Source organism: Podarcis raffonei, chromosome 5 (assembly GCF_027172205.1).
Source record: "Podarcis raffonei isolate rPodRaf1 chromosome 5, rPodRaf1.pri, whole genome shotgun sequence".
Lineage (NCBI taxonomy): Eukaryota > Metazoa > Chordata > Lepidosauria > Squamata > Lacertidae > Podarcis > Podarcis raffonei.
The window spans coordinates 31,563,180-31,590,809 of NC_070606.1; the positions used below are offsets into that span (position 1 = coordinate 31,563,180).

At 42.7% G+C, this 27,630-nt stretch overlaps 1 protein-coding gene across 1 annotated transcript; it reads left to right on the forward strand.

Moving 5' to 3' along the window:
- Positions 1 to 1,143: 1,143 nt before the first annotated feature.
- On the forward strand, positions 1,144 to 26,777 carry PSAP (prosaposin). The gene is made up of 14 exons (XM_053388500.1): positions 1,144 to 1,261; positions 9,045 to 9,178; positions 11,555 to 11,629; positions 12,250 to 12,375; positions 12,577 to 12,771; positions 15,554 to 15,697; positions 16,193 to 16,249; positions 19,874 to 19,987; positions 21,788 to 21,883; positions 22,354 to 22,534; positions 22,688 to 22,851; positions 25,699 to 25,779; positions 26,038 to 26,145; positions 26,314 to 26,777. The coding sequence occupies exons 1-14, from the start codon at positions 1,216 to 1,218 to the stop codon at positions 26,347 to 26,349; spliced, it is 1,557 nt and encodes a 518-aa protein (XP_053244475.1). The 5' UTR covers positions 1,144 to 1,215; the 3' UTR covers positions 26,350 to 26,777.
- The last annotated feature ends 853 nt before the right edge of the window (positions 26,778 to 27,630 follow it).

A 27,630-nucleotide genomic window follows, 5' to 3' on the forward strand; every position in this document is an offset into this window, starting at 1 on the left:
GTGTGAGTGTGTTAAGAGCATGAATCCCTTAAGTAGGCGGAGGACACAGCAAAGGAGCAAACCCCTTTGTTTTTTGCCGTATCTCTATTACGATTACCTAATTGCCTTAGGCTACAGCCCTATACGGGACGCGGGTGGCGCTGTGGGTAAAAGCCTCAGCGCCTAGGGCTTGCCGATCAAAAGGTCGGCGGTTCGAATCCCCGCGGCGGGGTGCGCTCCCGTTGTTCGGTCCCAGCGCCTGCCAACCTAGCAGTTCGAAAGCACTCCCGGGTGCAAGTAGATAAATAGGGACCGCTTACTGGCGGGAAGGTAAACGGCGTTTCCGTGTGCGGCTCTGGCTCGCCAGAGCAGCGATGTCACACTGGCCACGTGACCCGGAAGTGTCTCTGGACAGCGCTGGCCCCCGGCCTCTTGAGTGAGATGGGCGCACAACCCTAGAGTCTGTCAAGACTGGCCCGTACGGGCAGGGGTACCTTTACCTTTACCTTACAGCCCTATACACACTTAGGGACACATTATTTGTGAGTACGTGAATATGGGACTTATCTGAGAGTATATTCCACTAGGAGTGACTTGTTACTCATTAAAAGATTCAAGATCTGTTAAATATGCCATTATTTTTGCACTAGGGAAGTTGCAAAACGGTTACTTCTGAGTGTGTACCCGTAAAATCGCACTACACAGCTGCATACCCAGGATCGGGCTGCACGCAATCCCGACGAATACATTTATTACATTGATTGCCTACGCAGGCTTTTTGTGCTCAGCAAACGCTGAGCAAACACAAAGAGGAGGGGGTCGAGCTTCAGCCGCCCCTCTCACATGACTTTGCTTTCATAGCCTTCTAATCAACCATCCCGGCCTTTTCCCGTCTATGACACAACTCCCCTCCCCTCATGTCTGAGATGAATCAGTGTCACCAGACCCGGAGAGGATTGCAGGGAGCTAGGGAACCGGTGGGGGGACGCATGCGCACTACGAGACCAGGCCGACGAGGAAGAATCGGTTTTTCTTCTCCGTCTACCACTGCGCTTGCGCAACAGCAGCAGTGCGGGAGCGGGGCTCCCGAGCTTCAGCCGACCCACCGGCGCGCACGCGCAGTAGCTGGCTTTCACCCCCTCCCTCCTCCCTGTCGGCGGCGCGGCTTGTTATATAGGCTGCCTGTCAGCTGACCCTCCCGCATTGCAGACTGCGCAGCCCGAAAGAAAAGCTGACATGCAGCGCTCCGCTCTCCTCGTCGTCCTCTGCTCGCTGACGGCGGGTAAGAAAGCGAGGCCGCGCCCTCGGTCCCGTTAGCAACTGTTCATGTTATTGTTATTATTCAGGGAGTGGAAAAGCAGGAAGAGCTGCCCTGGGGTGTTCGTTGCTTTGCTTTGGTTGGGCTTCCATTTAAAAAAAAATATGGTGGGCTCTTGGCTTCCCTCAGGAGGAGGAAGGAGGGCGACGAAGGGGGAGAGCAGCACAGAATCTTCGCTTTACCTCAGAAAACGAAAGCGGCGAGGTGCCTGGGAGGGGAGGATGGCTGCTTTTTTCCTTTCTTTTTTAAAGGGGGGGGGCTCCGCCTTCTTTCTTGGCCGCCATTAGAAAGCGCCCCTCTTTGCTCTGCCCTGTCTCTTCTCTCTACAAGGCGACCCCCCTCCTCACCCTGCGTTTCTTTCCGCCACGGTGGGCAAAGGATTTATTAGTAGACGTGCCCCTACATGCCCGTTTAGAGCCGCACCTTGAGAAGACGTCCTTTAGAAGACGTGCGTTTTTTATATTTCGGAGGCCGCCCAGATACTATTATTGTTAATGTTTCTGCAAGGCTTAGTAAAACGCCCTTACAGTGAAACACGCTCTGGAGAAAAGCGCAAGTCGCCGTCGGGTGTGTTTTGAGGGCCGCCTCGGGGACCTGTTGTTTGTTTATTGCCAGGTTTGGGGCGTAGCCGAGATTCCGCCCCCTCCCCCCCCGCACCTTATATGGGAACTGCCCGCCCTCGCCGTCAACTGAATTCATGTTTTTTTTAACACACTCGTTATCCCCACTCCCCTTTCTGGCCAAACAGCTGGTCAGTGGTTTTACAGTTGCATTTCTGCATAGCTGAGGCTGCTCCGATTAGGAGGCTGGAGTAAGTGACCCCACCCCACGCCACCCCAAGGTCCCTTCGGACCTCAGATGACTCCCCCCCCCCAAAAAAAGGATCCATACTAATCCAACATGATCCAAAGCCTTTGTTTCCCAGCAGCTGCTGTTCAAATATCCTTGGAAGGCGAAGGTGTGAAGTTGACAGGTTGTCCTCTCCTACCTGTTCACAACAGCTGGCATGGAAGGGCGCAATGCTTCTAGACGTGGTATTTCATGATTGGCGCATCTGTTAACAGCACCTGGCCCTTCCATAAAGTTGTCTTGTGGCTTCCTCAAATGCTTCAAGCATCCTTATGTTTCTGGCTCTTATTCCTAGTTGTAAATTCTTAACTCCACTTATGGTGTTGCCATTCCATCAGTTCCTTTACGTTTCAGCTTTGCAGCCTACCCCCACAGGAACCAAATACTTGCTTTGGTGTGTTGGAAGCTGTTCTATAGTATAAGCTGGATGCAAAAAGCACTGCATTGAAATACCTGCAGAAAGGTTTCTTTTGAAGAATTGCAGTTGATGGCAGCTGCAGTATATGATGTGGAAAGCAGAGAATAAAGCCATTGAACCAAAATATATGCAGAAGAGCAGCAGCTGGAACAGCATTGTAAATAAGCCCACGAGCTTTCAGGCCACAAAATGGTTTAGCCAGTCATGATATATTGAGAACCTGAAGAAAAGGGGGCAAGAAATAACCCAATTCTTAGTTGTAGAAAACGATCATGCCAGGATTTAGCTAGCTACATTTGTCTTTTCAACAAGAGGACTGTAAAGTCTAGAAAAGTAAAATTGCTACCATCAAGTATTTCTGGAATTTGCTTTGGATCTTGAGGATTGTATCTAAGAGGCATACTTTGAACATGGTTTCTCACTGCAAATGATACATATCTTTCTCAAAGCATCACATAAACTTGTGGGTGGATAATCCAAAGAAAGCTTTATCTTTAGGGGTTAAATTTTGCAACAATTAATGTTGCAGCACCAAGTATGACGAAACACGGGTTGAATTGAACCCTGAAGGTTTGTATACTGGTTCTCTAGATAGACAAGCAGTAATTTTAAAAGGAATGGAAATAATCAAGTGCATCATGCAAAGGAAATACGTTCAAAGTTACCTGAGGTGGAAAAACATATTTAATGGCTATAAGCCAGTTACTGCTATCTAGAACACCCTGGCACTGCAGTCAAGTGAAGTTGGAGGGTGAGGAGTCTGCTGACTCTCCCTGTGATAGGCTTCATAGATTCATAGACTTTCTGAGTTTGAAGGGACCCCAAGGGTCATCTAGTTCAACTCCCTACAGTATAGGAATTAGTCCCAACATCCTCTTTCCAGGAGGGCCAGGTGCCCCTAGGATGTTCCTAAGGCACAAGCTGTCCAATGTCTGACCCCAGCAGTTGGGGTTTAGTGGTATACTCCCCTTGCACACTGAGCTTCCACAGCTGTCATGCCTAAACAGTAGCAATTGTCTGCTGCTCCTGTCTGCTGCTTAGGAGGGTGTTCTTGCTATACTGTCACTTTCTCTGAACTCTGCAATGAATGACTTAAGAGCCATCTAGCTTGTTTATTTAAGAACATTTATATCTTGCTTAATACTGTAAAAAAATTATGTGACACTGCTTTTACAGAATTATTACTAAATAATTATGCTCATTCTTGAATTACTATTTGGATGCTTGTAGAATGCAGCAAATGGAAAGGGAGGTGAGTAGCCCAAGCAAAGGCATCTGACATTTTGTGATAAATATAAAGCTAGCCTACTTAGCTAAAAAACAAAAACAAAAAACCTTTCAAAATGGAAGTGATCCCAGCACTTAGGGAGAACTAGTGGAAGTGGTGCTTTCATCTAGGGTGGATTATGTCACAGCAATTTAAAAACCATTTAGATCATGATTTAGAATTGCAAGAGGAAAGGCAGATCTTAAGCTAATGATTTATGATATAATCCAAGCTTTGTGTAAGTTAGCTCCATCCAAAATGCAGGTGTGACTAAAATTCATTCCATAGAAATTTAGGGAAGGGCAGAAAACAAAGATTTAAACTTACTTCCTGCCTGCCCCTGCCCAACTAAGGACAGTTGGGGTGCAGTTTAATTTGTACAGGAAATACACCAGAAAGCAGATGTGTTGCTTAAGATTGCACTGTTAAATCAAGTTTCCTATTGGTTCATCTTTCCTAAACAATACTGCAAATTTAGCCACTAAACAATACTAGTTTGCACTGTTTGCACTACTGTTTATAGGAGGCATTACAACTTTGTCACTCTGCATATATCGTTTTTTCCTTATTTTTTTCTAATAATAATAATTTATTTATATGCTTCCCATCTGACTGGGTTGATCAAGCCACTCCGGGCAGCTTCCCACAAATTAAAAACAAAGTAAAGCTCAAACATTAAAAACTTCCCTTTAAAATATTTGCTAATACTGTAAGGTCTTTTTTTTTAATCAATAATAGTTATGACTGTGATGTTTTAAGTATAGGAAATACATGAACATAAATCCTTGGATAACTTCATTGCTATGTTTCATCTCCACCCTCACAAACAAAACGCCCAGGACTTATAGGGCTTAGAAGGTCTGATTTAAAAAAACCTGCTCTATTTAGTTCAATAACAAACTGTTTCATGGGGTGAAAATGAAATGTATGTACTTCATAGGTAAAGCCTGAAAAGTGGTCTCATTGGGTGGAATTCAATACTGCACTATTATAAATGTTCCATCTGTGCAAGCATAGAGAGAATGCCCCCCACCTCCCCTGTGCACTGTTCTGGAGGTTCTCCCATCCCCCAACTATTTGGGGGGGGCAAGCCCCATTGTGCAAGTGGAAGTCATTGTCCAGGGCTTCTGTTGACCAGGTTCAGTTAAAGGACGTTTTTCAACCTATTTGATACATTCCTTGATTAAGTTAAAGAACTTTCATGCTTTTATTGAGGTTTATCATTAATCTAACTATTTGAGAAATTGGATATTTTTAAAAAATCCAATTTAAATCAAATCTGGGCAGATCTCTTATTTTATTTTAAATTAAAGGCATTGATTTTTAGTCACCCTCCTTTTATTAAAGTTCTCTGTTGGATGATGAGCACCTAGCTGTGGTTGGATTTATGTGTATATTATTGCATAATTTTAAATAAACATTTTTGCTTTTCCAAAGCTTGGCGCCTCAAGCCTCGCCTTTGGAGATAACTTATCATTTGTGAACGATAGTTTCTGTAAATCTGGTGACTCACAGCTGCATCTTGGGCAAAGTATCAACTAAATGGATCACTTCAGTTTTTAGTTTTTCTTTCCTCCTTGCTTTAAGGAAACAAAAGAGAAAATGCCTTGTATTTGTTTGAGGTATGAATGCATTCCACAACATGCATGTGAAACAAAACTTGGTATATAAATTGACATAATAATAAATACACAATTATAATTGTAATTGATGAACAACTCAATGGAGTAAAGGTAAAATCAGTTTAAACTATGAAGTCTGAATTCACTTAAAAGGCCTGCTGTAATAAGTATTTAGTATTAAACTGACTAAGCATTTGACCTGCTGATTTCAAATACATGGCAAAAATGCTGCCAAGTAGACAGTGAACTGTCATCTGCACTGTGATTCTGATATAGTGAAGTCTGTTGGCTCTGCAGAATTTGAGGTCCACGAGTGCACCATTTCATGAGCTCACAAGCAAACTTCCGCCTCTTCAACTCTCCTTGGTCCATATTGGGTTGCAGAAACTATTGAGCCAAAAACATGTTGAAATTGAGATCAAGGGACTAGCTTACCTGTGACCATTTAATTTAAGTTTGAAAAACCTCTGACAACTTTGTATTGAAACTTTTTTCGTCCACAATTAAGAGCTGGAGAACTTTACTGCAAATAGGTCAAAACTTCTCAACTTTTGCCTCTAGAGGGTGCTTCTTGCCTTGGTTAAAAGCACCTTCTAAATCCATTATTCTCAGATGTTTCAGTATGGGACATAGCTGTAAATTTACTGTATCTTTTAAGCCCTTTTAACAAGAAAGGCATTCACATTTTCATAAATTTTATGGAAGCAAGTTCCAGTGAGTTTTCTACATCTGATTTAGGATTATAGCCCTAAAGAACAAAAAGAATGTCACTTAGCTGTCATTTCTTTTGTAAAGTCTTGCACAAAATAGGAGTGACCTTTGGTCAGTACAGAAAGCTCGTAAGTTGCGCAAAATGACTGAGCATCTGACACTGAAGCCTGTGGGAAGGGAGCACTTTATCAGTAGCTTGTGTCCTTGCAAAAGTTAAGTATGTTAGCCTGTCCTTGTAAATAATCCATACTCCCCCTGCCCTGCCAATCTTCTGCTCTGTTTGACCATTCACCCACCCGTTGCCAAGATGTTTTACGTGTGCAACACTAATGCAGCATCTCTGCTGGTTTGCAAATCCCTAGCTTCAGCCAGCTATACTTGGTGCCAGTGCTGGTATAATGCTACATTGTGATGAATGATGGGAAGGGAAGGAAGATTTTGCACGTGAGAGGAGCACATGTGAGCTTGAGACTTGCTGCTCTAACCATGATTAAGATACTGGGTTTGTAATAAGAAAAAAATTGTGAGTATGTGTGTATTAATTTCAGTGGTACTTGAAATATGTGCTTTAGATTGCAAAGTACTGCATGTTCCAAAGGAAAGATTTATCTAGAAGTTGATTCAGTTTCGTGTGCAACATGGTTCTCTGTTCGCATAAGATTTGCAGTGTTACTTACCAATATCAGTAATGTAACTTGAAAAAGAAAGCAGCTACATCTGCATAGAACTATAGAATTCTAGGGGTGGAAGGGACCATTAGGTTCATCTAGTCCAATCCTCTGCAATGCAGAGACCTTTTGCCCAACGTGGGCCCAGAACTTTGAGATTAAGACTCATGCTCTACTAACTGAGCTATCATGTGGATTCTGGTACCACTTAAGAAATTTCTATCATGGACATCAGTACTTATTGGTCCCAAGATCACCCTGAAATCATTTCACTGCAGAGTACAACACTGGTCCCACTATCGGAATGCTTGTTTTCTGAAATCTTAAGTTATCCGAACACAAATAATTATACTCAAACCTTGTTACACAAACATATCTGAACAGACACACTTTGCCTGCTTCCTTACTAGATTGCGTTTTGTGCTAGCCATTTTTGGCAGAAACCATTGAGGGTGGGAAAGAGATCAGACAAATTCGTGTTTTCACTTTTTGGCTTTTGCTGATTAGCTGCAGCAGTTTCAGGCAGAAAGCATGGAGGGCAAAAGCATGGATTAGAAATGTTCCCATATGAAGTAATGGGAAATCATCAGTTCATTATGCAAACACTCTCTTAATGAATGATTTCCTGAGAACGCATTGTGTTAGGAAAGCAGGTCCTGCATGTAATGGTAGGATCAGGCTGTGTCTAGTAATAGACAAAACCAGCTATTCACAGGCTGCTTTATATCCTTATCCATCCCAGTAAAATTCCCCTAGAAGCTAGATAACTAAAAGTCTCATCGGAATTTCTGTAGTTACATACAGGTAGTTTCCAATTTCCATGTTCTATAGACTATAGGACAGGCTTCCTCAAACTCTGCCCTCCAGATGTTTTGAGACTACAATTCTCATCATCCCTGACCACTGGTCCTGCTAGCTAGGGATCATGGGAGTTGTAGGCCAGAAACATCTGGAGAGCTGAGTTTGAGGAAGCCTGCTATAGGAAGTGGAAGATTGTATGACTGGAAAATTTATTGTGATAAAGACCTCATGTCCCTGTTTGCACATGCTCAAACTCTCCAGTTCTTGCCTTGCTGTTGAAGATGGAAGAATTAGAGGTTTTAGTGGCAAAGCCATTGTACATTATAGAAACAATAAACTTGGCAATAATATTTAAATTAGACTAAATGCTTGATGTTCTCTTTTGCAGTAATTGAAGTGCTCTCTTTATCATCAAGCCTGAAATGTTGATAATTGAGTAATCCAGTGAGTGAAGTATTGATGCTAGATTGACCTTGCTATCTTCTGAATCGTAATCCATTTAAAGCATTGTGAATTTGCTATAACAATATTAATTTTAAAACACGGGAATAAAATAAAATACTCCCAAGTTTTATTTCTGAGCGTCAAAGCTGGGAGAGGGAGCAGCAGCAGCAACTATCCCCCACTGCCTGACCTTCACAGATGCATGCAGTACAGCTCTTGCTTTCATTCTTAAATTAAAGCAAATGTGCATAACCACCTTACTCAGCTTTGTTCCATTGTGAATTTAAGATAGTTTCCTGCAGGGGGCAGTACTGGAGGAAAATCCTAGAGCAGTGGCTCCCAATTAGCCAAGTACTGCAGACCCCCGATTTTTCAGACGCCCCAAGCTATTTGAAAATTTTGATACCTCAATAGTAGTTTTTGTTACGTGAATGGTGCCATGGACCCCCTAGGTAGGTTAAAATACATACAATAAATAAGAAATAAAAAAGCAATAGTGATACAATTTAAAATTATACAGCATCTGGCACAGTGCATTAGTTGCTACAACAGGCAGAAAATTTACTAAGCAGTCTCCCAACACCCTCAGCAATTTCCAAGTGATCGGGATGGAGGGGAAGTTTGGGAACCACTGTTCTATAGGAAACAAAATTATCTAGCAGTTCCTAATTGGTGGATGACAGGTGCCTCACAACATGTTAGCTCATCAGTTGTCAGTTTCTCTTACTCTAATGCATCTGTATTTAGTAAATGGTGAATACACAAAAATAGCTTCAAATGTATGATGTGAAGAGTGGTCTGGCAGTTAATGCTAACCTAGGTCTGTTCAGTTGTGTATTCATTTCTGTTGTATGAATTTATCATTTTTATTTCTAAGGTTCTTTAAAGACCCTCAGCAGAATGAAACTACTTAAGTGGACTTACCTGTTTTTGAACGAATAACCTGAAAACTAATTTCCCCCAACAGCTTTGTCAAGCCCCCTCCTACTGCACAGAGAGTGTGCAAAAGGTCCTGAGGTATGGTGTCAGAACCTGCAGACTGCATCTCATTGCAATGCAGTTAAGCATTGTCGGCAAACTGTTTGGAACAAGCCTACAGTGGTAAGTCCAACTTTTTGATGTGACAGTAAACTGGAACTAATTTTTGTTTCCCTGGTAAATTTAAATGTTCTATAATCCATGCTTTCTGAACAAAGCAAGCATACCAGCTGACTGATTATATTGGTTTGCAACTAAATAGAGCTTTAGAAATGTAGCCTTATGAGGCTTTGCCCTCGGGTGGGAAAAATATTGCGCCCGGGAAAGGGAAAATGGGAGTCAACAGACACTCAAGGAATAGTTTCAGAGAAAAAGCTTTATTTCTACCATCCATGAACTGGTAGAAGGAGCAAGTGTGATAACTCACAAAAAGCATGCACGAATTCACAGTCATGTGCACAGAGCATATATACCCTTCCAGGTCCCTCCCCTTTTCTCCTCCCTCAGGAGTCCTGCCCATGAGTTCCTCTGAGCATGAACAGAAAGCTGTCTTGGGACTCTTGGACTCTTGTCACCCTTCCCAGGAAAGGGGGAATGAGAAGCCAAAGGGGGGTGGGTTGAGGAGCCCTGGTGGTTCAGCATGTCCAAGATGTTGCAACCGAATGAGATAAAAGTCAGTTCCCAGGCCTGAGTATTCTTGGCAATGACAGAGCCTATTCATTAGCCTTTTGAAGCCTTCTCGTGCTCATAAAAGAATAACATTTTGCCTATGTACCAGCATTCTGTGAGAATCCACAGAAAAGCTGTAGCTGTGGATTTTTAGAAGACAAAAGGAATTTTGGACAGTTTTGAACAGTTTTGAGGCCTGTGGTGATTTCACAGACAGGATTTGGGTATCCTGTCCCTTCGGTAATACTTAGGATCAGAACCTAAAGCCTTTGGCCATGCACTTGCATATCTTTTGCTTAGAAGGAAAGGGGAGTGATGACTCGCAATATACATGCATATACACTGAGCATGATAACTTGAGTTGAAAGAAAACTAAGTTCTTAGAACTTTCAAAGATCAAGGACAGGTCATCACTGAGCATAACTGTCCCTTTATGTGAAGGAACACACAATCTGGCAGGTTTTTGGTGTTATGCTCCATGTTATTAAATGTGACCCAATTTCTCTCTCATCAGCTACAGTTTATATTTGACTAAGAACAAATGTGCCCATGTACACTTTAAGAGTTTATTAAAACGGTTCCCTATTTTATCCAAACTAAGAAGCTGACTTGGAGAGTAGTGCTTTTGCCGCCTGATGTAGCCTACATGAAATTTATTGCAGATATTTATTTATATCTCACATTTCTTGCCAATCCCAGGACAGGTCACAATAACATAAAATCACAAAATAAAACAATAATATTCCAGTATTTTGTTTACAACAGACAGGGATAGCTAAAATAAACCAATAAAAACAACAATGTCTCCAACATTGTCACAGTGCTGCACAGTGAGTTCAACTGAATGTAGAAGTGCTGCCATATCATTACCAATACTGCCAAGAGATCAGGGAGAATCTGTAGGGTTTCACTCCCCTATCCTTCTCTGACAGAGATCATGCATCACGGTGACCAAGGGTGTTTCAGCCAGAACCCTGGTTATAATTGCTCAAAAGAATCACTTTCTTCCAAAAGTATCTGAAGATGTCCACCCCCCTCTTTAGGACCTTGTTTAAAAAGGGGGATATTAATATAAAGGGACGTGGGTGGCGCTGTGGGTAAAACCTCAGCGCCTAGGACTTGCCGATCGCATGGTCGGCGGTTCGAATCCCCGCGGCGGGGTGAGCTCCCGTCTCTCGGTCCCAGCTCCTGCCCACCTAGCAGTTCGAAAGCACCCTTAAGTGCAAGTAGATGAATAGGTACCGCTTTATAGCGGGAAGGTAAACGGCGTTTCCGTGTGCTGCGCTGGTGCTGGCTCGCCAGAGCAGCTTCGTCACGCTGGCCACGTGACCCGGAAGTGTCTCCGGACAGCACTGGCCCCTGGCCTCTTAAGCGAGATGGGCGCACGACCCTAGAGTTGGACACGACTGGCCCATACGGGCAGGGGTACCTTTACCTTTTACCTTAATATAAACTTTGGGTTCCAGGGAAAGCTTCTGGGGTTCTTGGAAACTGCTGGTACCGCCCCCTTGAACAAAGAAGTGTTTCACTGCCATTTGGATCCACCCATTCAATCCCCTTCAGCTTCCTCTTGAAAGCCATGATGGATAAGAGTTGAGGCTATGTGTGATTGAACCACATTCTTGGGTTGCAGCAGCTGAATTTTCTCCCACGCAACCTGACTAGATGGTATTCTAGATCCTGCTACTGGAACAGTTATCAGTGGGTGGTGTCATGGTCTATGTGAATGATGAATTGTAATTTCTCTTAAGGTTAAGAGGCAATACTAGTGTAGTACTGGGCAATAGTATGCACGTGTCCTTATTGATCAAAGCTGTATGTTCTCCTCAGAAAAGCATCCCTTGTGACTTATGCAAAGAAGTTGTAGCTGTGGCTGGCAAGGTCTTGAAGGACAATGCCACGGAGGTAAGAGTGGAGCTTTGGTGTGGTCTAATCCGATACATAATTTGCAGGATGCTAGTTCAGTTGATAATGCCCCTTGTATAAAAATGTACAAAACATTACATTTTCTAAATTGGAAATTCCCCTGTTGAAATTGAGTGGTGGGGATGTTGGATAACATATTCATTATGAGCCCTTTAGGGACAGAATTATTGAAATGTATAAAACATTGATGTGAGCTGCTCTGAGGCCTTGCAATGGTGCAGGGATCAAAGTCAAATAGAAAGTTCATCCCCCAAATAGCTTCTTTACTTGAATTCCAATTGCATTATCAGATTGTTGAAATCAGTGTAAAAAACAACCACCTTATAACTCTACTGGTAGACAAAGGCTACCTGACCTTCCTTGTTAGAAGGGGAGTTACTACTTTTATTTGGATTCCACTACATAAGGAGCTACAGATTGCAAGAGTTGTGTCTTCTGTTCAGGTTTTTAGTGCAGATTTTAAAAATTAGCTACAGGTACACTAATTTTAATGACCCTCTTTCATGGTTTGGGAATCATTAAGGGTTTCTTTCTGAAAATGAAAGGTAGGCAAATCTGTTCAGTCCTTGAGGCTATAAATCACCTGTTTTCTGTTACAGGAGGAAATAAATGCCTACATGACTAAAGCATGTGAGTTTCTTCCTGACCAAGAACTGGTATCTCAGTGCAAGGAAATGGTGGATGCTTACTTGCCAAATATTCTGGATATGATCAAAGAGGAGCTTGTGAGTAGTCTACTGAAACTGAAGCAATTTTATTTTATTCCGAATTAATTGGACAAGCTAAGCGGGCTTGGCTGCTTCCGTTTGGTGAACCTAATACTTCTCTTTTTCAAGCATTTAGATGTTGTGTGGTGGGTGATAAACCTTTGATGGCTAGGGCTAGAAGAAGCAAATAAACATGAAGTATTGTTTGTTGATCTATAGGATAATCCTGAAGTTGTATGCAGTGCACTCACGTTGTGCCAGTCTCTTCAGAAGCATCTGGCAACATTGAAATTGCAGAAACAGCTTCAGTCTAACAAGATTCCTGAACTAGATTTCTCTGAACTGGCATCTCCCTTCATGGCTAATGTGCCATTACTACTTTACCCCCAGGACAAACCCAAGCAAGAATCTCAGGTGAGAATGTAGCATGTCAGATCTTAACTGCAATGGGACTGTGCAACAAATATAGCTTGACTGTACTCAAAACTCTGGAATACAAGCCTGTATAATAAACTTCTTTGGTTTCAGCATTAGTAGTCTATGTAGCTGATGCTTTTGGCAAAGTGTTCTACTGCATCTGAAAATTAAATTCTCCAAACCTTAATCGGTTTATCAGCCTGCTTCTTTACCAAATCAGAAGTAACAAAATAGACGTTGTATCAAGACACGTAACTGAGAGGTCAGTTCTGCTCATGCAGAGTTTTTATCTTGCTGTACTCTGGAATAATAATGATACAACCTCTCCAGGACAAAGATGATAATAATAATAATAATAATAATAATTATAATTATAATTATAATTATAAATTATTATTATTTTATTATTATTAATTTATTATTTATACCCCGCCCATCTGGCTGGGCTTCCCCAGCCACTCTGGGCGGCTTCCAAAAATACATATATTAAAATACTGTACTACATCAAACTTTAAAAGCCTCCCTAAACAGGGCCGCCTTCAGATGTCTTTTAAAAGTCTGGTAGTTGTTGTTCTCTTTGACATGTGGTGGGAGGGCATTCCACAGAAGGCCCTCTGCCTGGTTCCCTGTAACTTGGCTTCTCGCAGTGAGGGAACCGCCAGAAGGCCCTCGGTGCTGGACCTCAGTGTCCGGGTAGAACGATGGGGGTGGAGACGCTCCTTCAGATATACTGGACTGGGGCCGTTTAGGGCTTTAAAGGTCAGCACCAACACTTTGAATTGTGCTCGGAAACGTATTGGAAGCCAATGTAGGTCTTTCAAGACCGGTGTTATATGGTCTCGGTGGCCGCTCCCAGTCACCAGTCTAGCTGCCGTATTCTGGATTAGTTGTAGTTTCCGGGTCACCTTCAAAGGTAGCCCCACGTAGAGCGCATTGCAGTAGTCCAAGCGGGAGATAACCAGAGCATGCACCACTCTGGCGAGGCAGTCCGCAGGCAGGTAGGGTCTCAGCCTACGTACCAGATGGAGCTGGTAAACAGCTGCCCTGGACACAGATTTGACCTGTGCCTCCATCGACAGCTGTGAGTCCAAAATGACTCCCAGGCTGCGCACCTGGTCCTTCAGGGGCACAGTTACTCCATTCAGGACCAGGGAATCCTCCACACCTGCCCGCCTCCTGCCCCCCCAGAAACAGTACTTCTGTCTTGTCAGGATTCAATCTCAATCTGTTAGCCGCCATCCATCCTCCAACCGCCTCCAGACACTCACACAGGACCTTCACCGCCTTCACTGGTTCCGATTTAAAAGAGAGGTAGAGCTGGGTATCATCCGCATACTGATGAACACCCAGCCCAAACCCCCTGATGATCTCTCCCAGCGGCTGCATGTAGATGTTGAAAAGCATGGGGGAGAGGACAGAACCCTGAGGCACCCCACAAGTGTGAGAGCCCAGGGGTCTGAACACTCATCCCCCACCACCACTTTCTGAACACGGCCCAGGAGGAAGGAGCGGAACCACTGTATGACAGTGCCCCCAGCTCTCAGCCCCTCAAGACGGTCCAGAAGGATGTTATGGTAGATGGTATCAAACGCCGCTGAGAGATCCAGCAGAACTAGGAAACAGCTCTCACCTTTGTCCCTAGCCCACCGGAGATCATCAACCAGTGCGACCAAGGCAGTTTCAGTCCCATGATGAGGCCTGAATCCCGACTGGAAGGGATCCAAATGGTCCGCTTCTTCCAGGCGTGCCTGGAGTTGTTCAGCAACCACTCACTCAATCACCTTGCCCAAGAATGGAAGATTTGAGACTGGGCGATAGTTGGCCATCGTGGCTGCATCTAAAGATGGTTTTTTAAGAAGCGGTTTAATAACCGCCTCTTTCAGCGGGTCTGGAAAGGCTCCCTCACGGAGGGAAGCATTCACCACCCCACAAAGCCCATCGCCCAGCCCTTCCCGGCTAGCTTTTATAAGCCAGGATGGGCAAGGATCAAGGAGACAGGTGGTTGGTTTCACTTGTCCAAGCACCCTGTCCACACCCTCAGAAGTAACAGATTGGAATTGATCCCATGCAATTTGACTAGACAGGACTCTAGCATTCTCTTGCCCCGGCCCTGCTCCCACGGTGGAGTCTACCTCTACCCGAATCTGAGCGACTTTATCTGCAAAAAACTTTGCAAAATCATTGCAGGAGATTATGTGGCCTGTACTGGGCCCCGATGTAACAGGTGGTTCTGCTAAATTGCGAACCACCTGAAAAAGTCTCCGGCTGCTGTTTTCTGCAGATGCAGTAGAGGCGGTGAAGAAAGTCTTCTTCGCCATCGCTACCGCCACTTGGTAGGCTTGACATTGAGCTCTAACCCGTGTCCGGTCAGCTTCAGAATGAGTTATCCGCCACCGGCGCTCTAGCCGTCTCAACGATTGTTCCATTGCCCTCAGATCCGTGAGAACCACGGGGCTGTCCGGGCTCCATGCAGTCGGAGAGGGCATTAACGTAACGGTAAAATATTTATTGGTCAGCGTTTCACTAATCCTTTGTTGGTTTAAACAAGTTGAATGAATGAGTCTATAAAGGTATATGCTATGAATGGATTTTAATCAAGAGTCTTTGGTCCAAAAAAGTGACCCATCCTATTCTGGGGAGCAAACATCACTGCTTTTCAGGGCCTCTTGTATTAGAACTGGTTTATTGGAGGCCTTTCAGAATACTATATAAAGCTTTGTTCAGTTCTTCTTTCAAAGATGTAATCTTACTAAGGTGTGCTAAATGCTTGTCATTGCAGGGAAATGACAATGTGTGTCAAGATTGTGTTAAGCTGATAACTGACCTTCAGGAAGCCGTGAGGACCAACTCAACCTTTGTGACTTCTCTCATTGAGCATGCCAAAGAAGAGTGTGAACAAATTGAACCTGCATTTGCTGATCTGGTAATTGAATAGATATGGTTATGTTTATCTTGTGTCAGTGGGATAAGTGCTACAGTAAAGTAACGATTCGATTTTTAATGCTATTTTTAAAGACTAAGCAGTCACTTTTCTGAGGTAATAGTAAAGCTTAAAAGTCTTCTTCCACAGTGGCTCTAAACTCACACTATTTAAGCTCTAATTTTGCCCTATTTGGCAAGCCTGTGGGAAAAGTAGAAACAGGGAGACCAAGTTCAAATCCCAACTTGGTTATGATGCTCCCTTGGTGACATTGCCAAGATCACCATCTCTGTTTACTCATTCTTGCAACAAACTTGAGAGATAAAAGGAGGGGATGTTTGCATCCGTGAGTTCCTCTGATAAAAGGATTGGATCAGAAGGCAATTTGTTGTAACATAAGGCAAATGACTTATTTTAGGAACAGTATGGTGGCTTAAATGATATTGTATATATGATACTATTTACATTCCATCTCAAATCATCTTCTCTTTCTAATAGTGCAAGTCCTACATCTCCCAGTATTCAGACTTAGCCATCCAGATGTTGATGCATATGGTAAGAGGAATATTGTTTGTTAATAATTGCACTTCTAGTTCTGAAGGGGTCATTCTAATAGGTGTGATGTGAGGATTAATACAGTAAATAATATGTATAGGATAACCATGATAGTTTGACAGTGTCATAATTGAAGTGTCTCGCTTGCAGTGGTTCTCAACCTTGGGTCCCCAGATGTTGTTGGACTACAACTCCCAATATCCCTGAACTATGACCTTGCTAGCTAGGGATGATGGGAGTTGTAGTTCAACATTTGGGGTCTTTAAGCAGAGGCTTGACAACCATATGTCAGGAGTGCTCTGATGGTGTTTCCTGCTTGGCAGGGGGTTGGACTCGATGGCCCTTGTGGTCTCTTCCAACTCTATGATTCTATGACCAAAGGTTGAGAAAGGCTGCTTTAGAGGCTGAATCTAAGCTGCTGCTTACAGCAGAATACTTGTTTGTTAAATGACCATTTTCTTTAAAGTGTGTTACCCAACCATGTGCAATCATTTTTGTATTAACAAAAGTTAAGTGAAAGATACTGAAGCTCCACCTCGGTTTATGGCAGCAAAAATAAATAGCACTTAGATTCATTACTGTATATTTTATCTGCACTTGGGCATTTTCCATACTACTTTCAATGACCCAAGTATCAAAAAATGAATAAATGTTGGCTTTTAAGCATAGCAAAACAAATCTCACCCACGATTTGGTCCCTGGCAAGATTTCCTGCCTCTGAAAATCTGTGCACCATTCAACTGCTTGGTTATTTTCCTGTTAACTTACCATGTCTTCGTTTCTCTCCATTTTGTCAACAGCAGGAACAGGTATGTGAGAAACTTGCTTGTGGTGGTGCCTTGCTTCTCTCCCCCCCTCCTCCGCCCCACCCCCGCAGCTGTAGTTTAAACTCTTGCTTAGAGGTAGATGTGGTGTGACAGAATTCAGCTTTGACAGATTCAAGGACCAGACAGTGGCTTTGGAAAAATAGTAATTCCAAGTGCCGAATGAAATTTCATCTTGGCTATTCTGAACCAAAAGGGAGTCCCAATTTTTATTATCTTCTGATGTGTATTTTAGTAATGGAGCTTCAGAGGGCCCCATGAAGCTCATATACTCTGCTTCAATAGGGTACTACAGCAAATGGGGCTTTTGGAACTCCATAATGTCCTTTGGGCATAGCTGTTAAGTAACATTTCTAGGAAGACCTTGCGCCTGTCATAGTTTAGTGGCAATATGTGTTGCATGTGTAGTGCTGGTTCTAGTACTGTATTTGAGTGCATGAACGAGGGAAACAAGAGGTGAGGGCGGAATGGGGAGAGGAAAGGTTCTTCCATATCTAACAATTGTGCTGAATTTTTTCTTCCCTGGCATATCTGCTCTTGCATGAGAATTCTTTGGGCAACAGACTTTAAAATGCTAAAGCTTATATGCCTTGCTTTATGATAGCTTAGTACTGAAGGAAAAGTGCATGCTACTTCTTGATGTCCAGTTTACAAAAGGAAAGAGAAAATACCTGGTTTTGCCTGTGTTTAGAAATAGGGAGGACTTTCTCCATCAAAGGCTGTCTGGGTGGAAACTAGGTAACAAAGCTTAATCTGTAGTAGGGAAAGCTTCTGCAGTACTTTCTGTTTATAAAAGCATGATTTTAGAATCACCAGGTGCTGCAGCTGTATAGTATTTGGAACTTAATGAGCCAGTCCATATGTCATGCTAAACCATGGCTACTGCGACAGAAACAAGCTGCAGCAAGCCTTGGGCTTCTGAATATTATATCCCACCCTCCTGTGACATGGCTGTGAGGAAGAGATAGGAAACTCTTGTTTCTGGTTCTGATTTTTTGTTGGTTGTTTGTTTGTCCAAACCCAACTTGTGTTAAGCTGGTTTGTTTCAACATACTGTAACTGAGATTAACCTGATTTTGGACATAATGCATAACCACAGTTTCCATCTCCTTTTCTTCGCTGTGCTAGAAGGAGTATGTTAGCCTAAGGTTAACTGCAGTTTCTATCATGCTAGGCTGTGGTTTATTGTGAAGTCCAGACAAGCTCACCCTCTCTTAAACAATATTAAGTTTGTCCTGAGAGAAGCAGGATGCTGGTATAACTCTTGAAAAATGTGTAGAAATGTTCTTAATTTCTGTTAATTTAGATATATATGATGTTTATTCTAATATCTTGGTACACATTCTTTTTCAAATGGCAAGCTACTTGCACTGTTTTCCTCATATTTAAAAGACCAGTGGTCAAAGTGAACTGAAAGTAACTGCCCCTAATTAAATAGCATACTCCATTTGAATATGCTCAGTAGCGTACTGCAGTGGAGAAGGAATGGAATGCAAAGAAGGAGGGTGTTCTTGGGGCAAAGGAAGTACCTTATGAAAGATTTATATAATTAAACTAATGGAACAAGTATTTTCTATAAGGTATAAAACTTGCAGTGGTTATGGTAGTCGAGCATGGTATAAATTTTGCAATATCTGTAACAGTCTGCATGCAGATGCACTGAACAGTAAATTGCAGGTAGGAAAGCTTGTGTCTTTCAAATATGGATAATATCTTATTTGAGTTCAGAAAAAGAATTCAAATTGTCCAAATGCAATTTTGGTTTTATCAATGGCTCGATCTTGTTCTTTTGTGTGGAAATGTGCATTGGCTACTTCAAAACAGTTTAATGCGAACTGCTAATTAGTGTCATCCTAGAAACACATTTTTATGCCTCCTGAAACTGGGCATAAATATGGTATCCAGCAAAGTGCCTTTTAGAGAATCAGTAATTCAATGGCACACCCAAATTTTTATTGAGTACTGCTTAAATGTAGCATCATGAGGTATGTTGAGCAAAGAAAGCGTTGCATTGACTGTGTATCTCCTCTCCTTTGGATTACCATTCTAAAGCATTCAGCTTGTCTCTAGTCAACTTTTAAGCATTTTGTGCTGTGGTCTAATCCTTGCCGATCAGAAGGTCAGCAGTTCGAATCCCTGCAACAGGGTGAGCTCCCGTTGCTCGGTCCCAGCTCCTGCCAACCTAGCAGTTCGAAAGCACATCAAAGTGCAAGTAGATAAATAGGTACCCCTCCGGCGGGAAGGTAAATGGTGTTTGCGTGCACTGCTCTGGTTCGCCAGAAGCGGCTTAGTCATGCTGGTCACATGACCCGGAAGCTGTACGCCGGCTCCCTCGGCCAATAAAGCGAGATGAGCGCTGCAACCCCAGAGTCGTCCTCGATTGGACCTAACGGTCAGGGGTCCCTTTACCTTTACCTATACAGTTGAATTACTAAAGTCAGTTCAATTATTGGAGAAATTCAAACTGAAAGCTCAAGTACAGTTGTACCTCTTGTTACGTTAGTTGCATTTTTTCAGGATATTCAGTGTATACTTCTGGGTTTTGCCGCACATGCATGCGCAGAAGCACTCTATCGTGCCACATGTGCGCGCAGAAGTGGCACTCTAGTTGTGGACTTTTTGGGGTGCAAACTGCACCCCAGAATGGATCGAGTCTGTAACTAGAGGTACCACTCTAGTATCATCTGAAAGGCATTTGAGACTCCTTTCACAGCTTTAGTGTGTGGTGTGGTAAGACTTGACTAGTTCTCCTTCCTGCAGACTCTCAGGAAATAATTGGAACTGTACTTTATGTCTCCAGCAACCCCAGGTTCTTTGTGGCATGGTTGGATTGTGTTCTTCTCTGAAATCTGTGCCTCTCCAGACTCTGGTACCTGCAAAAGTTATCTCTCAAGAAAAGGTAGAACCAGTTGAGGTAAGATTTGGTGTTTAGCAGTCTATATAGTACTCTTGGTGTGGGATGACATTATCTGGTTCAGCCTTGATGCCACTAATGTCATCCAGTAGATTCTTGCCATCATAACCAGGGGTCGGCAAGGTTTACCTCACCTGGGCCGGTTCACTCTAGCGGAGATCCCTCTGTGGGCCGGATTGCATGTGTATGTGAGTGCACCTGCCCGCGTCTGCGCAGACACAATTTCCGGCACTGCGGAAGTGAGTCCCCATGCCTCGCTGGCTTAGCGCAGCACACGGGGATTCACCAAGCAGGCAGCTCAGTTCAGGGGCAGCTTGTGGGCCGGTTAAACGACCCCCGTGGGCCACTTGTGATCATAACGCTTACTACAATATTCAAGGAAGCATGTGGCTAATGCATACCTAGATGAATCCAGCTCTCCATGCACTTCTCGGCCTGCCAAACCCACAGTTCACTTGGAAGAAAAGTTCTGTTTCTAGGCACTAGAACCATGCTATATAGCTCCAGCCACCAAACTTAATTATTTTGTCTATGCGCTCCTTATCCAAAGCCTGAATACATATGTTTATTTGTATGGCAAATACAGGTAAATAACAAAAATACTCAGCCTTAGCATTGTTTTACTATAGTTATCAAGGCTTCTGCAGGCAGTTAAGATTACATCTTTCCATAATAGTTAGCTGATTTCTGGTTTTAAATATTTATATGTTTTTTTATGGTATGGCTTTCTATATGACTTTTAATACATAACTTATGAATACATGCATACATAATTTCATAAATTATGCATACATAATTTCATAAATTATGCATACATAATTTCATAAATAAAACATGTAGGCAGATACAATTGCTTTGTTTATACCATCACTTGACAAAGAAAACCATAGTTCAGTGGTGAAAGTGCACATATTTTGTATGGAAGAATGTTCCGTTTTCAAGCCCTGGCATAGCCCATTAGAAGGCGTCAGGTAGGGGTGATGGCAAACACCTCAGCCTGAGACCTTGGAGGACTCTTGCCTGGCTGAGTAAATCTAAGCTCAATGGCATTATAATCTGACCAGGTATGAGGCGGCTCACTGGGAAATGGATTAGTGATTTTGATAACTGAGTGTTATTTAAATTGCCTCGAATTTGTTTGTTCTTCCCCTCTTGGCACAAGCAGTTCCTGCTGGATGGCAAAATTGTGCACTGTCTTATCCCTCCCTGCCATATATACCTGGGCTTCTTTGGATTCCATCCACATGCTATAGTTGAATAGCTTGGGACCATCACTCTAAGCCCCTTGTCTCTGCACATATAATTCTGTAGTGGGGGGAGAAAATAAAAAATTGTGTTAGTCTTCTGCCTTTCCACAAGTAACAATTGGTACTCACTAAGCAAAATGGTTTTTTGTTGTATGGGAAGAAAAGTAAAAGTCTAGATTGTCTAGTACTCAAAAGCATCCACGTTTCTCACAGCTAAGCATGCCGCCTTAAATGTTAGCCTCAAATATTGGATGCTGTCCATAGCATTTAAAAGTTACGGATTTCATTTACGGGATTGCACAGACTTTAGTCGATAGTAGAACCTGAAAATAATACAATTTAGGTTATTTTTTTTCAGAGATAAGCAGTGGGACAAATACAAAGGATTTATGCAAATGTAATTTTAAAGATTCATGTATTCTGTAAACTCAAGTGGACTTCGAACCAAAAGTCATACCACATTTCATGTTTTTGTAGCTGGTGGTCTTCTAGATGTGTTAGATGTTTGAATGTTTTCTGAACTGCTGTATATGTTATTTATTCCAATATACAGAATAGCTTGAGTCAAACAGAATCTTTCTCTCTGTGTGATGCATGTACGATAATGGTAGAAGAGGTGGCCAGCCTTCTGGAAAGCAATAAGACAGAGGTGTGTATCTTTTACCTACGTATCTCTTAGGACAGGGACACTAAATACCTTTTCCCCTAAATACATCTTGCTATCTAGGTGCCGTTTGCTTTGATGGTTAAAGAAGTGTTAGTATCATAGCAATAGTATGCCTAGGTTTTTATAGCATAACTTCATATTATGCTTACACGATGTCTGAGTTTTTCCAACTTCTTATAGATAGTATTTGATGAATCAGAGTCCACATTTTCCTTTGTTACGGTTTTGTGTAATCCACATTAAATAGCTGTGTGCCACACTGAAAGGAATTAAGAGAGTGGGGAAAAAAATAGGAGAGGTATTGATATCTCTTTGCTAAAATAATGTATTAACTTGCTCAACACAAATAGCTTCAGATTCTAACTTGGTAAGTAGATGATTTCCCTTTACAATCTCTGTAACTATTATCACGAAAGTTACTTTACTTAACATTTTCATTTTGTATGTACTAGGAGGAGATGGTTTATGGAATGGAGAAAGTCTGTTCTGTGCTACCTGAAAAATACCGACAAGAGTGCAAGGACTTCGTGGATGTCTATGGGAAGTCTATAATTGACATGCTTTTGGAAGCAACTGATCCTAAAATGGTGTGTGTGATGTTGAGGTGCTGCTCAGACAATACTTTGCCTGCTGGTAAGAACTTAAGGAAACAAGTACTCTACACTAAGCACTCCTACATGTTTTTAGTTGGCGCCACACGGGTTTTTTTTCTTTTCAGTATTGCATATTTTAGTTAAGTGGCTATAGGAAAAAACTTTGAACATTGGACTCTTCTTGTATTTTCAGAAAAAATTGTTCCAGTGCAGCCGCAGGTTGGGGACATCTGTGATGTCTGCAAGATGATTGTTGCATATGCTGACAAGGAATTGGCAAAAAATGCTACCACTGCTGAAATTGAAGATTTTCTGGAAAGAGTCTGCCGCTACTTGCCGGCGTCTGTCAGTGACCAGGTAAAATAGATAATTAGTATTAGACACACCTGTATTTAAAGCTTAAAACATTATGTGTGACTAGTGAGCAACATTGGCTTCTGCTCTAATCTTCTGGTTGTATGTTGTAACCATGCAAGGCTTGACACATGAGCACAAGACATACTAGGTACTATGATCTATTGTATTTCCCTTGCCTGTTGCATTATTTCTTTCCTCTGTGAGAAGGAGCAGAGCACTAGCCTCCTGGTGACCTGGCAGAATTAATCTTTCTCCTCCAGTGCCTTATTAACTAGTCCTTAACTGGGGTGGGATGCTGATTTGAGTGGCTAGTGGTCTTATTTCTCTCTCCTTCCCCATCCCCTATGAGATGTTTACGTGGAGTTTCACCAGCCTAAACCACAGAAATAACTTACTGTCTGCTTAGCTAGCATATGCAACTGTTTGAGCATTAAGAGCACAGCATATTGTCAGCTGTGCGGGGTGGAGGATCAAAAACACATAAGCAACAGGAATGCTGAAGGATGCACAGAGGAGTGCATCTCAAACAGCCACAAAGAATACAATCACTTCAGTGTTTCACAGTAAGTTGCTGGTACATTGAACTTAGCACATTGTAGACCTGCAGTTAAAGAAAGGAAGAGCAAACATTTCTGCAAATCCCTTGTAAAACAAGACAGGTTGCTGTACCCACAGTTTATTGCAACTGACTAGGAAGGTGTTGTTGCTTGCATTGTGTAAGTGTAGCGCAGTGGCAACCTCTGTCCTATCCGTTCATTGAGTTTTTCTTAGCGAGAGCAGTCATGTGAGGACTCTGAGATCCAAAACAAAACTGGATGTGGACCATGGGTAAAATCATTTACCCCATGATGTATTACATTAAAAGTCATTTGCCACGTTTGCTTTTCATGCCAGCAACAAACATGCTTATCTGCATTTAAATGTAAAGGGGCACATGTGAAACACAGGGATGCATGCTCTTACTTGTATCGGTTAACCCCTTGAGCTGTTGAAATGAGTAGGACACTTGTCCCTTCCCAGAGGTGATGTGTTGGCTCCCATTCAGCATTGACTTTATCAGGGACAGAATCCGTGGACAACTTTATAGTGGGCATGAGTAGAATGATCCATTATTCCCCAGATTATTCTGTTCATAGCAGCCTGGGTTAATATTGTTAATAAATTCACAGTGAAGGTGCATATTTTGGCAATTAAATTACCACCTGGCAAATTGATTTAATGTTTGTACTAAAAACCTGTCAGTAACACATTCATAGTTAACATTCAGATAGTGCATACAAACCATGGGATGCGGTGGAGGGACATGCTTCAGTGCACTTTTCTATGGGAATAGTAGATCTAGAATGGAAAAAGAGGTGTCCACAATAGTTGATATACTGGTGCTACCAGCGTTGTGTAAATCACCTCTAATGTCTCATTCTTTGGTAATGCTAACAGTGTAAGTCCCAGTCACCAAATGACTTGAATGGTATATTGCAAGTCCATCTGAATTTACAAGCTATGTGTGTTGTGTATGCCCTGCTTTGGGAGCCTGTGGCCAAAAGCAGCATGGACAAATAAATGTATAATGTGTGTACAATAGTAAAAAACACAGTAGGTAGTATTCAAAGCCTTTGTTCTATTTGCACAAGGACTTTTGACACTGCACTGGGATATCCTCTCCCTGTGTGTTCGCATGCCCCGTATAGCTGTTCTGTGGCTTATCCCAGACCTCTTGTGTAGATTTGGGGAGGGGGAGAGTTCACTGCACAAACAGAAGTCATTGCATTCAGTGAAAGAGTAAACTGGATACCTCCCAATAGGTAGTATTCAGCCAAGTTAATAATTTACATTCAGATCATTTCAGGAGAATCTAGTGCAGGGGTCTGCAAGGTTTACCTCGCCTGGGCCAGTTCACTCCAGCAGAGATCCCTCCATGGGCCGGATCATGTACTTTCCGGCACCTGCGTAGATGCAATTACCGTTGCCGCAGAAGCGAGTCCCCGCGCGCTGTGCTAAACTGACACAGTGCGGCGCAGGGACTCGCCAACTTGGCGGCTCGATTTGGGGGTGGCTCGTGGGCCGGTTAAACGACCCCTGATCTAGTGCATACTAAAATCTTCCACTGAAACTACTGAGTTTTGCATATACAGTGGTACCCCGCAAGACAAATGCCTCGCTAAACGAAAAACGCGCAAGACGAAAGGGTTTTCTGATTTTTTAGCCACTTCGCAAGACAAATTTTCCTATGGGCCTTTCTCGCAAAACGAATTTTTTTTTGAGTTTTTCCCCACAGGCTCCCTCTAAACTTCAGCGGAGCGGGGCGGGCTGGGAGGGAATCCCTTGGACCCCCGCCGGACTTCCCGAAGCTCTTTTGAAGTCCGGCGGGGGTCCAAGGGATTCCCTCCCAGCCGCCCGCCTTTAAAAGCACTCCGGGGAAAGCAGCAAAGCGCCGTTCTCCCCCCGCCTGCCTACAGAAGAGGTTCGAGGAAAGAGGCGAAGGAGCGCTGCCCCTTCACCTCTGTCCCCGGAGCTTGCCGTTCTCCCCCGGCCTGCCTTCAGAAGAGGTCCAGGGACAGACTGTCCCCGGACCTGGTCTGAAGGCGGTCTCCATAGGAACGCATTAATTGATTTTCACTGCATTCCTATGGGAAACCGTGCTTCGCAAGATAAAAAACTCGCAAGAAGAAAAAACTCGTGGAACGAATTAATTTCGTCTTGCGGGGCACCACTGTATTAACTTCAATTGAGTTGCATTCAGTGCAAAGAAGTGGCTTTAGTTCCTTACTGTTTTTTAAAATCATATCCTTGATTAATTAGCAGGGGCTCGGGTCACGTAATCTTTACTTTTCCTTTGTTTATCAACAGTGTGTTCAGTTTGTGGAGCAGTATGAGCCAATGGTTGTGCAGCTATTGGCAGAAATGATGGATCCCACTTTTGTGTGTAGTGTAAGTACCACAGCTAGTATGGCTGTTCATATGTAAAGCTGATTGATACATTAATCCATGGGATGATACCCAGCTAGGACATTGTCTGAGAACAATCTTTGAAAGTCCTTTGATTTTAATGGGTCTGCTTGGTCCTAGTGAAACTTGACACTTTTATCTTGGGAAGTTATATGTGGCTTGTAAGAACTACTGGGAAGGACTAATCTATGTTTTTATCAAAATGGAAATTGGAGCTGCAATTAATTGTCCATCTTGCAGAAACTTGGAGTTTGTGTGACATCATCACATTCCATTTTGGGATCAGACGTATGTGTCCGGGGACCTGGTTATTGGTGTAAGAACATGGAAACTGCAGCCCAGTGCAATGTGAGTAAATGAGATTTTGGCATACTTTTATATTCCTGTGGGTTTCCCAATATTTCTGGCATCAGCTATGCTAGAATAATGACCTAATGAAATTTTTTAGCCATGTTGTTAATATTGTGGGAATTGAGTTCACTCTGACCTTGCCTTGAACCTCTCTTTCTCTCCTAGGCTGTTGAACACTGCAAACGTCACGTGTGGAACTAGAAGAGGCGCACTGGCTTTGGCCAAAACTTTCGTTCTTGAAGAAAATGAGGCGAGCATTAGGCTGGCAAGAATGAAACCTTGGTATCCTGATCTCTCCTCCTCTCCTCTTGACCCCCACCTCCATTGAAGTTCCTTTTTATGAATTTTCTGGTAGCCGTGCTACTACCCTGGAAGAATCCACAACGTTGACTTAATTGGAGTTTTAGTTGTTTATGATCTGTAAGAATAAACGGTAAATCATCAATGTTGATCAATTGGCCTGAGTGCCTTTGAGAAGGAGTGCTTACAGTATGTAAGTAAACGAAGGACACCACTGCTATATCTGGATATTAAACATAGCGACTAATTTTTAAAGGCGCTCTTTTTGGTGACTGGCTTGCTAGAATATGTGTCTTTAATGCTGTTCATTAAAACACCTGTTGAAACTATATCCACTTGCTTTACAGTTGATTGGTTGAGGAATTCCTTAAATTCTTTGGGCTGGGGCACAGCTGCATAACCCACACAGGAATACATTTCCTTCCACAGAAATAGTCCAAAGATGGAATGTGAATATGCCCATGGCTTTTGTGCAGCTATGGCTCTTAAGTCTTGAGACCATCATGGAATTCATTAGTGTGTTGCCAGAGTTGTGTTCTCATTAAGTAGATGGCTGATAGCCCATGTAGTTAATACGGAGTGTTGAATTCAGAGCCTATGGAGCAGGCAATACCAGTTGCTACTATGTGTACCCCAGCTTTACTCACCAGGTGTTCAGGATAGGTGCAACACATTTTTAAAATAAATAAAACTACTTTGGCTGCTTTGGGATGGGGGGGAATATAAAACTAAAAAGTTGCCACAAGACTGGAAGATCAAGCTGTGTACCTAGTGTGCTTTGACTGACAATTGCAATGCATGAAACTAGTTCCCTAGATGAGGACAGACTTGCCACTCTGTTTTTTGTAGGAAGAGTGTCTGAATGTAAAATTCAGAGGAACCTTGGCAAAGTGGTATTGATAGTGTGGTTTGGAAAAAAGTCGTATTTTTTCATTTGGGTTTTGGAAAAGCAGATCATTTTTTTAGTGTTTCCATCTATAATTCTGCAGTGCTGCTGCTATCTTGCACACTGCTGCTATTTGCATGACTAGACATTCTCCTAGATAGTGATAGCGCTAAGTTCAGAATATTTAGCCACAAAATGTCATGTGATAATAGTATGCATAATGACATTTGGTTGAGGACACCTAGTATGTGTGGACAGAGATGGCTCATGAAGCCAGTGATGGTAATCCAAGGCCT